This window comes from Tachypleus tridentatus, chromosome 12, assembly GCF_004210375.1.
Source record: "Tachypleus tridentatus isolate NWPU-2018 chromosome 12, ASM421037v1, whole genome shotgun sequence".
Lineage (NCBI taxonomy): Eukaryota > Metazoa > Arthropoda > Merostomata > Xiphosura > Limulidae > Tachypleus > Tachypleus tridentatus.
The window spans coordinates 30556133-30571882 of NC_134836.1; the positions used below are offsets into that span (position 1 = coordinate 30556133).

The 15750-nt window shown below is 34.7% G+C and overlaps 1 protein-coding gene across 1 annotated transcript in view; it reads right to left on the reverse strand.

Annotated features, from left to right (window-relative positions):
* Positions 1-15407, reverse strand: part of LOC143235461 (sodium-dependent nutrient amino acid transporter 1-like) — a 58002-nt gene extending 42595 nt beyond the window's left edge. The window contains exons 1-4 of the mRNA XM_076473656.1: positions 15079-15407; positions 5902-6189; positions 4315-4461; positions 1636-1771 (exon numbers count right to left, since the gene is read on the reverse strand). Coding sequence (XP_076329771.1) covers positions 1636-1771; positions 4315-4461; positions 5902-6189; positions 15079-15123 — 616 coding nt within the window. The 5' untranslated portion in view covers positions 15124-15407. The remainder of the gene's footprint in view (positions 1-1635; positions 1772-4314; positions 4462-5901; positions 6190-15078) is intronic.
* Between the last annotated feature and the right edge of the window lie 343 nt (positions 15408-15750).

Below are 15750 nucleotides of genomic sequence, written 5' to 3' on the forward strand. Positions count from 1 at the left end.
TACCAGTAAGTGCAACTCCAAACTACGCCTTGATATATTTGTGTAATAATATAGTGGTACTTACTCGTAAGGTCATCTGCAAACTACAGCAACTTGATATACTTCTGTAATAACCTGGTGGTACTTGTCAGTAGGGCCACCTCTGAACTTCGACTTTATGTAATTCTGTAATAACTTTGTGATACTTACCAAGAAGGTCACTTCGAAACTATTATTTGATGTTCTTCTGTAATAATATGGTGGTACTTACCAGTAATTTCGCCTCCAATCTACTGCTTGATGTACTTCTGCAATCACCTGGAGGTACCTACCAGAAAGGTCACCTTAGAACTCAGACTTGATGTACTTCTGTAATAAAGTTATGGTACTTACCATTAAAGTCACCTCCAAACTGCAACTTAATTACTTATTTTGTGTAATAAGCTGGTGGTACGTACCAGTATGGTCATCAACAAACTACAACTTGATGTATTTCTGTAATAACATTTCGGTATTTCCAGTAAAAACACTTTGAAAATATGACTTTATGTACTTCTGTAATAATTTGTAATAACTGATGGCACTTACCAGTACAGTAATTTTCAAACTATTTATATTAGCCTTGTAGTTGATGAGATCTCAATAATAAAGACTACACGCTGTAGTACTTGTTTCAAGTAATATCTCACAACCGTTATTTTGTCTTATAAAACTTATATATTTGGATGTGTACATATAATACTAGGAATAGCTATTTACAGAAAACTTACAACCCTCGTAATACTTAGAATATTATTTCTCATAACAATCTTAAATTTTCTACCAGCCGCTAGGGAAATTTGTGATTAAATCACGATATGTAACCACGTAAAAAAGATAATAAAACCTTTAGCGCTTTCGACTGCCAGACGAAAAGAAGATAATATAAAATGGGCCCACATACTGGAAGTTTTTGTCGGATTTTTAATGTGATTTCCAAGCACATTTTTTGTCCTACTTTTTTACTACGAAAACCACAAGTAAAGATAACAATAAAGATAAAGCGCTCCTATATTCGATTCTTTAAGTTTCACATTTTGAGATACATATAAAGCAGAAGTTATGTGTAAGAATAAATAGTCCTTTTACTTTTATTTTTTAAAAGTTCAACTGTCTCGAACTCATGTCTGATATGTTGTAACTTTGATCGTAGCTAATAACATCGTTTGAAAAAAAACTATCTTAAAGTTCCATCTTTCCCTATGCTCAAAGTCTTGGCAATATATTTGTTCCCTAAGCCTGAAACTTTCTTATATTTTTTAGTACCAATAGCTCTATACGTTCAGATTAACGTACGAAGAGTGCACAGTTTGTAACGGCATTCAAAAACATTAACAGCAATGTGTTAGCAGTCATGTTTGAACATCTTTTGAAGTTAACATGATCCTAAAGTGTCTCGCTCTGAGTGGAAAATCTTGTTTGAAAACAAAAGTTTCTGACACAGCGAGATATAAATTTGATTAAGTGAGACATTACCATTAAGAAAACAAAAGAAATAATTAGCAATAAGAGAAAAAATACTGCAAGCCAAGAAGTAAAAAGTTAATTAATAACGCTTTCATTAAAAATACACACATATATAATATAACTCTAGTTATGACAGAAAGTGTAGCTTACCTCCTCCATTTTTGTGCAGCAAATCAGGAAACCTTAACAGATTTATCAAACCAACTGACATAGTAAGGGTCGAAAGAAAAAACTCAAGACCGCGAGACCATGTCCCTCGAAAATCAGCCGTTACTAAGTTATCGTCCTGAAAATAAGAACACTTTCGACTGTTAATATATCAAAAGTTTCAAATTTGACGTTTTAAACTCTTTCTTAAAAATAAAACCAATAGCACTATAGATATTCACTAACATCACAAAACTCGACATTTCTGTTGTATTTCTAATAACACAACGTCAAATTATAGTTGTGTTCCTAATCACTCAATCTTGTATCATTGTTGTCCTTCTAACTACACAGCATCGCATTATCATTGTACTTCTAATGATATAACACTTTTTGTTTACCTAAAATCTTAACATTTAACATAATTACATTTACTTTAAATTGCATGTTTATCTCTTGTAAACTAATGGCATCCATGTTGTGACAAATACAAAAGTAGTAGCTATCCAAAAAAAAACAAAGTATGTTTATGTTTTATGGGCTATTTTCTCCTTGTTCTCAAATATAAAGAGGTAACAACAGTCCGTGGAAGACAGCATGTCAGCATTTTATGAACTAATTTTATTCCTGTTATCAAACATACAGAGGTAACAACAGTCCGTGGAAGACAGCATATCAGCATTTTATGAACTAATTTTATTCCTGTTATCAAACATACAGAGGTAACAACAGTCCGCGGAAGACAGCATGTCAGCATTTTATGAACTAATTTTATTCCTGTTATCAAACATACAGAGGTAACAACAGTCCGTGGAAGACAGCATGTCAACATTTTATGAACTAATTTTATTCCTGTTATCAAACATACAGAGGTAACAACAGTCCGCGGAAGACAGCATGTCAGCATTTTATGAACTAATTTTATTCCTGTTATCAAACATACAGAGGTAACAACAGTCCGCGGAAGACAGCATGCCAGCATTTTATGAACTAATTTTATTCCTGTTATCAAACATACAGAGGTAACAACAGTCCGTGGAAGACAGCATGCCAGCATTTTATGAACTAATTTTATTCCTGTTATCAAACATACAGAGGTAACAACAGTCCGTGGAAGACAGCATGCCAGCATTTTATGAACTAATTTTATTCCTGTTATCAAACATACAGAGGTAACAACAGTCCGTGGAAGACAGCATGCCAGCATTTTATGAACTAATTTTATTCCTGTTATCAAACATACAGAGGTAACAACAGTCCGTGGAAGACAGCATGTCAGCATTTTATGAACTAATTTTATTCCTGTTATCAAACATACAGAAATAACAACAATCCGTGGAAGACAGCATGCCAGCATTTTATGAACTAATTTTATTCCTGTTATCAAACATACATACAAAACTAGCTATTGATTACACATCAGTAATCAGTTATAGCCTCTCTAGATGATGTATTATGAGAAAGAATATAATACTAGGTCATTAATATTAGGTTTCATTAAAAACATGCGGTCTCATGTTATATACTAATTTATATTAGATAATAGTCAACTGCTTCCAACTGGACAACATTAATGTTGTATACCCTTTTAAACTCACAGGAGATGTTGGTTACTCATCTTAAGATTTGACACTGGTCATCTGTTTAGAATACCTTCGAAATGAACAACTTTTGTATAGTAAGAATCTGCGATATGAAGTTAGATACTCTTTTAGGCGGTTCTAGATGGACACTGGCCAATGGGTTCTAGAAGCTTACACGTGATAATATTAACATGATAAACAAACCCTCGACATGACGTATTCACGTATCCTCTAAACATTTCCAGTTTGTACAAAGGTCAATTTCCTTCAATATCTTTCACCCACGAACAGCAGTATTATTTATAAATTATATTTGTACGATTAGGCACAATAACAGTTTTAGCTTTGTATCTTATTACACGAATCTTTTCTCAAGATCTCTCTGGTAGCTAAGAGGTAAATGTGAAGACTTCTAACATTAAAAATTAGGTTTTGGTATCAGTAGTGGGCAGAGCAGAAGTATCCCATCGTGTAGCTTTGTGTTTAACAACAAATAAACCTAAATCAATAATCACTCTTAAAGAAAAGATTAGAGAAACGTTATTTCTACATTTTCTTAAAACTGTTATTAAAGGTTTATATTGAAAGCAGCTAATTACAACATATTTGCTACACAATGTATTCAGAACATATTTTTACAGTATAGGTAATATTTACTGAATGATAATGAAATATCTGTCAACTGTTATAAGTTAACGAGTGAGAGATGGAGTTAATATCACAAAACATTATTCTTATTGTATTATATAAAGGAAAAGCTACAAAGATAATCTCCTGTCGTCCCTAATTTGAAGCTACTTACCAGATATAAGGAAGATAAACAGCAGAACCTAATAGCTAAACCTTTATAACGCACTCCCAAGCAATAGATTAAATTGCAGAAAAATATTTGGTGGTATTGCACGAATTCTAACCTGGGTAACTACTTCTGTGTGAAAGGTAACTACTTTATTAGAACTGTAGTTATACCATGTAGATCAACTCTGTTTATGGATCATTTCCAAAATGTTAGTCATCTTAAAAAGAAATTCCATACGAAAATCTCAGTTACACATAACATATTACTTTATAATTAAGTTACAAGTACAAAAACATTTACTCTCATTGAGCTGCCATTTCTGGATGACAGTGAAACGCCTACAGTAGTTGACAGAGTAGAACCATTATGACCGTTCGCTTGAGAAGTGGATTTCAAGCGTTTGAGTCTTATTACTTGGAGACCATTTGTTGTCACGAAAGTGAATCTCTGATGGGAAAAAAAAAGAAAAATAATAAAATATATACATTTTTAAACCATTTTCGAATTCTAGAATTTTTTAAATCACTAACACAAGTGTGATGACTGTAATAATAATAAAAGTATTTAATATAAATTAAGTAAACATGTTGATTATAAAGAAAAACTTTAGTTTAAATCCATCACTGGATCGGAAAAAAATACCAATTATGAACAGCAATTTAAGTCGCTGAGTACAAGAAAAGAAATGATTCAAGAGGGAAGCAGGGCAAGATATACCTTGTTTAAATTATTCATTAATCCGGACTTTCTTAATAAATTAAACCCAACTCTAGTAAAAACATCTGTCCTGGGGTTCAGGATACAGGAATATTAAAAACATTAAAAACAATTCTACTATAAAGTACCAACTCGGAGGCTGAGTATTGGGTAAGTCAGAAACAGTAAGTACAACAATTTTAGTATCAAATACCTTTCTTGAGGTTAATTATACAGAAAATTTAGAAAGACAAAACATAGCTCTAGTATAAATACTCTAGCGTAAAGTGAAGGATATAAGAAGGTTAGAAACACTAAACAGAATGTTGATATAAAAGTATCATGAATTTGAGGATATAAAAAGAACAGAAACACTAAATACAATTGCAGTATTAAGTACATATCATGGGATTGAGGATATAGGAACGTTAGAAACACTAAACAAAATTATAGTAAAAAGCTCTAGCGTAGAGTGGAGAATGCAGGAAGGTTAGAAACACTACAACAGAATTTTACTTTCCAGAGGTTGACTACACAGAGAAGTTAAACACGTTAACACAAATATAGTAAAAACGCTCTAGCGAAAAGTGGGGAAGACAGGAAAGTTAGCAACACTAAAGATAAGTTTCGTATAAAGGCTCTTGAATTATGGGCCCGACATGGACAAGTGGTTAGGGCCCTCGCCTCGTAATTCGAGGAGCGTGGGTTCCATTCCCCGTCACACCAAACATGCTCGCCATTTCAGCTACGGAGGTGTTCTTATGTAACGGTCAATCCCACTATTCGTTAGTAGCCCAAGAGTTGGAGGTGAGTGGTGATGACTAGCTGCCTTCCCTCTAGTCTTACACTGCTAAATTAGGGACAGATTGTGCGAAATTCGAAAACAGACAAATTTGAGTTATGAGAAAGGGCACATATAATAACTTTATGTTACATAAAAAAGCATATTTAAAATTATGTGAACTAGTATTTTATAAGACTGGATTTATTTATGTAAGTTGTAATTTAAAATGTGAAAACTCCCTTTTTGTGACGTGTTATTTGAGATGGTATCTAGAAACAAACGTTTTTACATTTAAACTTGTAAATGTGTCGAGTATGCTCAGAGTTCTATAAATCTCTTGCTGTTCGAAATTTACTTCTTGTATTTGTTTTTGATGTATAGCAGTAAACACAAGATCACATCTATACCTCACGTTCCTCTTCGGTCAGTGGTTGGTTAGATATGGATCCAGGTCCTTCTTTACTCAGTGTTTGTACTGGTCTGGCTCCAGATTCTTCTACACTCGGCGTTTGGTTGAATGCGAGTCCAGTTTCTTCTTTAGTCACTGTAAAGTTGGATATGGGTCCAGATTCTTTATCATATAAAGCGTCCGAAAAGGGTCTAGATGTCACGGGAGGTTGAGGGCAAACACATAAGTGAAACTCTTCCTCAACAGGAGATAAAGGCTTAAGAGACACCGTCTGAATCTCATCCTCCTATAATTAATAATAACAATCATTTTAACTGAGCTGCGGTGTTTGAAAACTGCGAGTACGTAATGGGAAATTAAGGCACGTTTGTTGAGAATATTTCAGTAACCATCAGTGAACATAGTTCTAGTTTCCATTTATAAATATATACTCTAAGATTACTTTGTGACATCAGGGCACATATGAGTAAAATTTCTTTGGAAATTATTTTTATTTTTGTTAAGTGCAAATAAATTATTCGTATTTCAAGACTTATTCCTTATTTTAAACAAAAAAGACATAAAAATATAGTTTGTCTGTGTGTGTGTGTGGTGAACTCGATTCGAAACATTTTTCACAAAAAATATTCTCCCCAGTAGCACAGCGGCATGTCTTCAGGCAGGTAGCCCGTTGTGTAGTTTTGTACTCAATTCCAAACAATCAACAACAAAAATATTTCCTTTTTAAATAACTGATTCGTCTAAAATTCGATTTTCTAATATTTCTAATTAGCATAACCCAAATGCTTACTGTCTCACCGAAATGTCCAACTCTGGTACAGAGGTAAGTCTACGGATTTACAATGCTAAAATCAGGGGCTCGATTACCCTCGATGGAAACAGCAGATAACCTGATGTAGCTTTGATGTAAGAAAAATACACACAAACGCTCACCGAAATATTTTTATTTTTGAGCAACAGAACTAAAATCAAACTAAAATATGGGCTTAAAGTTAGTATAATTAAAGGAGTTACTATGTATGAAGAAACTTTGCAGAATGGACGGCAACTGCCTGTTGTGGAGACACAAATGTGGAGGACAACGTTTTGAAAGTCCTCCGCTCTTCGTCTTCAAGTTAATGTGCATGCAAACGAACTTGGCAGAGGTTTAGTTTAGAGAGAGAAAAGTCAGAAGAATTCTCTCCCCAACAGAAACGTTGTGGTTCCTCTTTGTCCCCTCACATGAAAGATTATTTAACTTTGGTTGGAAATTTGCCTGTATTTAACTTTTATTTGTTTAAGGTGATGAAGTGCGGTGGGGCATTATAAAAATGACGGGTGAGAAAGGGAGGAGCGAGACAAAGGCGACACAAGAAAAATGGGCTCGGGCCGAAGCCCGAAAAGCAGATATCAACATAAAACGACTTGATTCAGGGCTGGGCAAGAGTCTTGCCTTGGCTGAGATCTAAAGATCCAATGCCTGAGCTTTGGATGTGGGGGGAAAACGGGAGTGCCCCGAGAAAACCCACTTTCACAGAACAGGCGCCGAAAGTTTTACCTGTCCTGTGCCCGGATCTGAAAGGAAATACATTTAAATATAAACATGTATTCACCATATCTGTGACTATGTATTTTGTTGAATAATTTGTGATTGTTGAAATACGTTATATGATGAAATGTATTTTGTAGGTGCACTGGCTAATTTACATAATGATGCAGTTATTTGGTTTCTAAGTTCTGCTTTTATGTAATATTTGTATATTTCTGTAAGCCTGTTTCTAAGAGTTGGTAGGTTACTGATTTTGTGTACATAGTTGACAGATGTGTATGTTGGTAGTCGGTTTGGTGCTGTTAATATTTTATTTTGTTGTATTTGAATCTTCTGTAGTGTGTTGTTAGACATCATATTTGACTTGACATCCATATTCTATTAACGGACGGATGTAAGCCTTGTATATTTGGATGATGGTTTCTAGTAAGCAGTTTCAGTGTTTGCTAGATATGGTCATTAAATGATCAATGTGTTTGTAGGTGCTGACAGTCCTTTATAGTGTCCTGGTGGATTCTGAAGAGCGTGTCGTGATTGGTTGGAGGAGAAATTTCCTGTAGATTCAACCAATGATAGCCACAGGTTATTCACCTCTAGTCCGGAATCTCTGTCTAGTGAAGGTTTAATAGTGTTAATATAAAATGAGTCTTTGATTTTTCTTGTTTTCCAGAATTTGTTGTGTGTCGATGATTCCAGTTTTCTCCCAATTTATTATGTGTCCAGTTTACGTGGCGTGCTCTGCAATGACTGAATTTTGTGCTTTCATGAGTCTTGTACTATCTTTATGTTCTTTTATTCTTGTCATGAGTTTTCTTCCTATTTCTCCAATGTATGTATCATTGCAGGAACACAGAATTTCATAGATGACATTTTTGAGATTCTCTTTGGTAGGTCGCTGTTTGTTTTTTACCAGAATGGACCTTAAAGTATTGTAGGATTTCCACCGGACTTATATGTTGAATTATTTGTCTATGCGTTTGAGTTTTTCACTGAAATGTAGGTATGGTGGTAGTGGTGGAAACTTTCTGATCTTTTTATTCTGTCGTGGTCTTCTTCAAGGAGTTTTTGATGAAGGAGAAGGTGTAACCATTCTGTTTAAAACTCTCTACGATCTTTTGACGTTCTGCTTCGATGAATGTCTAATCACAAATGTTTTCTGCTCTCTTGTATAGGCATTGGATTATATCACGTTTTATCGAAATTGGATGATAGGACTGGAAGTGTAGGCATCCGTCCGTGTGAATGGGTTTTCTGTATACAGTTGTGGTCATTTGTCCTGCTTCTTTGCTGATGAGTAAGTCAAGAAACGATACACTGTTTTGTTCCTCTATTTCCATAGTGAAGTGGATTCTTTTGTCTACCAAATTGAGATGTTCTAAGAAGGCTAGTAAGTTTTTATGACCGTAGGGCCAAATAACGAAGGTGTCGAACTGTAGAAACTTGATTTTAGCGGTGTGGATGAAAGGGCTCTTTCTTCAAAGTCTTTCATGAATATGTCTGCTGGGATTGAAGAGATTGGTGATCCCATGGCGAGACCATCTGTTTGTTCGTAGAATTCTTCGTTGTATTGGAAATAGATTGATTGAAGGCAAATGGTTGTTAGTTGCATTATGGCGTCCATTTTCGTATCTGTTCTGTGTGGTAGAGAGTTGCCATTCAGCAGTCGTTGTCTGGTGATGTGAAGGGTTTCTGAGGTTGGAACATTGGTAAATAAAGTTACTATGAACTTGAATGCCTACGGAGATGGTCTCTTATGTAATAGAGAAGTAATGTTGTCTATAATTCCGAACTTACAGGTGTATTTTCACGAAATGAGGAAAACCTTTACAAGTCTGTTATACAGAAAAAATACTGAGTATATTACTAAAGGTTTTGTATTAAAGATACATTTGTAAGACGTCGAAGTTAATCTGATTCCAACTCTGACAAGGCCTAGTGCAAGACGATGTACGTACAGCTTCCATATTGAATTTGCATAGCCTCTAAAATATTCTAAATGCATGCTTGAAGCTTCAGTATTCCTGTATATAGTATCAGGTGTTTCCTCTCTTCTAATACGAACTTTTGGGAAATAAGCAAGGTTGGTTAACATGAAAAGTTGATAACTCTTACATCACGTATTAAATATCACTATACACAAAGTCAAGAGATGCACTCTTTGATTCCAACTCGTGCCCATAAGGGTAAGGACGAAACTATTTAACAAGGTTCGTGACACGATGTCAGGAATGTTTAATGCTTTCCCCAGGCTTATTTTTGTGATGTGACTCATCTCCACTTCTATTTCTCAGCAAATTTCTAAATTTGTCTAAACATAATTCCAACCAGAGCTTCACTTCAACTCTTCATTCATGTAAAAGAACCTTCTCTAAAGTGATTTGATCCCAATGGATATGAAACGCCATGGTTGACCAGAAAGCGTTATTCTACAATCGATACATAACAAAAAGGCAAGTGTGAATCTGATTTTCAGAAGAAAATGGAAGTTGCATGGGAATTCCTCTGAATTTCGTCATGCTTTTCCCAAGTTTTTGGGACATGTTATGTTTCAATTAATTTGTATTAATAACACATTATATTGATATATTAGTAAAATAAAATATTTTTCAATTTCAACAACATTTTTCTTTCTAATAATCATATTGTCGCTCAAATATTTGTTTTATAATATACGATATAAAATTGTTGGTTTTCATGTCAGATGCTTCTAAATTCGTTTTCTGCTTCATCTTTGTCTCATATTCCAATGGACATGCTAGTTGGATTTTGTTGAAACTCGGAAAACGAAACTTGACAATCTTGCATAAGTATGTTTTGCCGAGGAAGTACAACAAATCTGATATCAGAATACCCGTAAAGACAATCTGTGTAAATAGGTATGAAAGTTATTCAAATGACTCGAATTTGGTGACAGTTTTCGACGCTGCACCTCTTTCAGATTCAGTTGTTGTTTTTTATTACATTAGAAACACCAGCTTTTCCGTTTCTAAAAAAAAAGGGATAAACCTTAAAGGTGAATTTTACAGAAAAAAGAAAACTGCAGTCAAAAGAAATACTCATACTGATTAATTTTGCAGGTTCACATTTTTTATAAAACATATGTGCTAATAAATGAAACATAGAACTTGGTGCAGAAAGAGCCCTTTCCGAGCGGCAATCCGAACATTTTAGTTTTTACGTTTGCCGCTAAGAAAAGTACTGTGACGTAATAGTTGCCAAACAAACCGCCAACGCCAGCGTGTTGAATGTAAATAAACATGGCCACTGTATACGGAGAAACAGAGGCGGAGTCTGTTTTGACTTTGTGTTCTGAATAGTGTCGAGTAGCGCCATATCAATTCGAACCTACTCTGAACGAACCTAGAACAGTTACTTTTGACACAGATCTGACAAGTTCTAGTGATGATGACAGTTCCACGAGCGCGAGTAGCGGAACTGTGAGTGATACTGATAGCGCTCAGGCCGGTTGCGAGTCAGTCATACCTCCAGTGGAAGAATGGTAAGCCTAAGTCATGACAACAAATATGGTCGGTATTATTTCACGTGCAATTTTAAGCATCTCGAAACTTGTCTCGTGTTTATAAATTATTGGTATCACAGACTGGGTTTTATTTGTTTATACTTTGCCGACTATGGTAACTAATACTCGGCCCTTCCACAATCATTGTACCGGGTATTTATCACTCGTAACAAGATGGTGGGGACGATCCTGTCTACTGCCGATGGTTTTTTTCAGTCTCAACCTGCCTGGCTTGAAACCCATGGAATCCAAAACAGTGGGATCCGACGCAAAACATGAGCGTTCAAAGTGATCTTGACAAAGCTTTGCATGGTGTGAAGGAGTCCAGTTTTTCCTATTGACCATCCGCACCCACTGTCGTCACCTTTCCGGTTCCTTCTCCTTGCACGGACACGAAAAGAAGCTTTTGCCCGATGCCGAACCGTTTTTACAACCATAAGCAACGCAGTAAACCATATTATCATGAAACAAACATAAAGTGGCAATATCAAGACATAAAATAGTCTCACAAAGTATGTAATCCGAAAAAAGCACCGATAGATTTACATAAAATATCAGCACTGAAAGGAACAAAATGGTCGGCGCGCAACGAAGCATGTTTGGCAACTATCACGTCATAGTTGTAAAACGTCGCGGAAACAGCCGAACGACCGAGAGGAACTCGAGTTCGAGGACCCGCATATTTTGTTTCATTTTTTACTCAAAAACTAAAGTGTTTAAAAATATGGCAACCACACAGGAACTATACCTAACCAAAGTACAGTTTATAAGGCAATTATTAAATTTGTTGAAAATTCACCTTTAAAACAGGGCTTTAGATGGTAGACAAACTTATACTGCCTGTGCAACGACAGAGTTCCTTCTTTATTTTTCTAATTTCGCATTTAGCAGTTCTATCTTTCAAGCCTAAGAAAACTTAAAAAGCAACAATAATGTAAGTAATATTTTCCAAGACTGTTTAGTGATTGCACTTCAATACTATGTTTGTATCATGCATCATGTAATGTGTTATAAAATGTTTAGGTGCTTGTTTACTTTGTTGGATTTCGTGCAAAGCTGCTATCTGCATTACTGGTGCAACCAATCACCGCCAGCTCTTCGGCTACACTTGCCAGATTGAATAGTAGGATTTGACCTGTATTTTTATAATACACCTGCGTTTTAAAGATGCAAAGTCCGATATTAAATATCGAAGCGAAATGATACTTTACATGGAGTTTCGCTTTATTAATTTGTTAAACAAAATCAAACAAGTTCCAGCCAAGACAAAATTTTCTATATTAACAGGCTGCTGTTTTGCGTTTGTTTTTCTTTATTATTATTTTAGGAATTCTAAGCTGTAAATAGCACCTAAATATGTCAGAACCTGTATAGCAGATAACAGAATTTTCCTATTTACTTTCTCAAGTAGAAACATTTAGCTTTTAGCTCCGTTATTTCTTGATATAATTACAGATAAATATAATTGCAGTTTTGAACTCAGGAAGTCTAACCCTTTCGATTGATGTATTTCACCACACCCACAGTCTCATATAGTAATGTACTCTTAATCTTGTTTAAAAGAATTTCAATTTGAGAGTAGGGTAGTAAAGCTTCTTATGAATAATAAAATCGAATCTGGTATAAAAACGCCTCAGAAATGATATTGTCAACGCACAAAAATATACCTAATAAAAAGAAAGAAAGGTGTAATAATTTAATTTAAATTGGGTTGGTCCGATATCTCTGGATGATATTCATTATAACGTCTGTCCACTGAAGTAATCATTTATCTTTCCCTCAAAGTAATCATGCATTTATCTTTCCCTCAAGTAAACGCAATATTTGTTCCCACTTTGACAAACTTTATTTCTGGGCGTAAGGCTGAAGAGAAAGAAAAGTTTCCGAGTACTCCTGGTTGTCTCACAAGACCTTAAACCAAAACGACTGTCAAGTAAGGTTGGATTGTATTTCATACTTTAATTCACTCTAATCCTGCCTAAAAAAGAACTTCAAATCCTGTGACTATTGAAGATTCCCTCTTGTTTATCAAGTACAAACTTTTAATTCATAGCTTCATATTTTTACCGATATGAGATATGACTGCAGCCGTGGCTATTGGGAATTCCCTCTTGTTTATTTATGGCAAAGCTACTAAGACTGTCTGTTGCCGTGCATAATTTTAATAGTGACCAGACTGAAGGCAGCCAATCAGCAGCATTCTTTCACCCAGAATCCACGACAATGAATTGACTCTCACTTTTATAACGTATCCACAGTTTAAAATGTGGGGTATATTTTCTATTATTGCATAAATTCGAACTCGGCTCGTCATCACCGAAATGGAGAGCCATACAACAGGGTCGCACCTAGTATGTAGTAAACTACTAGGAGGGGAAAAAAAAGACCCCAACAAGTTACAAACACCAAACACGAACTGTGTTGAAGGGATAAAAAAAAATGGCTATTAGTTGCTTTTTAAAAAAAAATTAAAATTTGATCTTTTGAGAGTCTTCCTTTTAATAAGGCCGACAACAGCCCACGGGTTACGATCACTTTTTTAGAATACAAAGTGTTTTGATTTATTCTCTGAATCATTTTGTACAGAATGTAAAACTTGTTTTGAAATTTGAGCAAAGATATTTGAAGACGATTTGCGTTTGCCGTCCATAATTTAGCAGACTAGAGGGAAAGCAGCTAGTCATCACACCCACAGCCAACTCTTAAGCTACTCTTTAATCAATAAATAGTCAGAACTGACTGTCACATTATATTGTACCCTTAACTATAGATTGATAATTGCATTTATAAACTTATCTATATAAAATTTGGTGGTAGGATTTCTGCGGCTCGAGTGCGGAGACTTACAATGGAGCATCTAAGTCTTACGTAGTTCACTAACCACCTCTTTCTTGGCAATTGATGCCTTGATATGCGAAAATATTTCCTAACAATTATCAGGAACAGTGAGGATATTACATCCACACCCCCACTCCCCAGTGACGGTATTTTGTATACTACTGTTTGAACTTGTTTGGTTTCCTAAGACAGCTAGTCAGGTCCACCTTGACGGGTCGATTATCTGTGTATCAACAAGATTATATTTCTATTTGCCTCTGTATTATTATTCCATATGATTTAAGGACCGAACACAATGAATCTCGACTTGTATTACAACTCGTGCGTCATAGTTAAAGAACCCATAAGTGTTTGATAAAACGATTTTATTTGTAGATTTTTTTCTGGTTTATTTATCTCTTTGGTTAACCTATCATCGTAATAAACTTCTAGTAAGCATTAACATAACAACTGCGTCGATTTGGTCAAGCCTACCACTATGTTTCATCCGTACCACTACATCTGCTGTCATACAGACGAAAAAATAACCGCCTGCGATTTTTCTCACAGTGTTCTATTGTAGGATTTTTTTCATATCCTTAACTATGTACTACTTGTGTCCAGTAACTAATACAAAGAATAACTTTAACATCCTGGTCACTATTAATTTTGCACAAAATTACGTCATTAAGAGATAGATTCAAACAGTTCAGTTTATAGTTATTTTACCAATCTAACATGCAGACTATTTTAGATTAACAATTTAAATTAAAAGGTGTAGTACAAGTAGTGGCTTAGCTTAGTTTGAGAAACTTCGTTAGGTCTTTAAAAATTTATCATTTATAGCCCTCAATCTTGTCAATATAATTATAATAACTTAGAGCTTTAAACAATCTTGAAATGCATAAAGAAGTGCCTCAAACGAAACTAGGTCATTACTCATACTACACCTTTAAATCTAAATTGTTAGTTAAACAGTCAAACCATTTATTAATATCGGGATGTTCGACTGGTAAAAATAACTATGAACTAAACTATTTGTTTGAATCCATGTCTTAATGACGTAATATTTATATTTGATATCAGTTCTGTACTACTGTGTTTAAAATGGTCACATTTCTATCCATTTCAAACGAATAACTTTTACTTATTTTAAATTTAAAATGAAGAGAATAAATAACATAACTGAGTGCTGTTATTTTTTAACTATCCTATGATCAGTGTCATCTTTCACTTTGTTTTTTTTTCACAGTATTTCTCAAATAGTAAAACTGGAAACAATAAAATTCAAGAGTTAAACAGAAACTTACGTTAGATTTGAGCATAAAGTTTTGTTTTCTCCTTTTCCAGGGCATGATAAAGGATTTTCCCCTGCAGAATTATTTAGCACAGTACAGCTAAGCCTAATCAGTTGAAGCCTTTTTGAGTTTTTCCTATAAACAAAACATTTACGTCTAATAAAGACGTATTGAAATTCAATAAAAATTACATAATATCAGATATTCGACATTTAAGCAAAGCACTTTTATGAATTATGGGACGGTGTTGGAAGAAATGCTGTACAAAATAGCTGTTAAAACGTTTACGCAAACTTTCAATACGAAATTGTGGTTCGTAAGAAATGCTCACGTTGTATAACTGAATAGCTGATATATTTTTGATCTTTGTCCTCGTTTAATGGAACACATACATCTACCGTGAGTCAACACACAGTATCTTGTATACAAAAGCTTGTGGTTGTAGTCTGTTGATAAAGTTAACAAATCACTATATAGGTTTTATCAAATTACAAATGTGTGTACATAGATAGATTGACGAATGCTTTTAAATGGATGGAGGGACGAGAAGATAAACAAAATTAGCAGTATCACACCTAAATGAAACAGAGCGTAAGACACCATTACCACCTCCACGATACCTATGATCTTAAAACGTTATAGTACATCTTTATATAAGGCCTAATAGCTGTGATAGCAATGCGC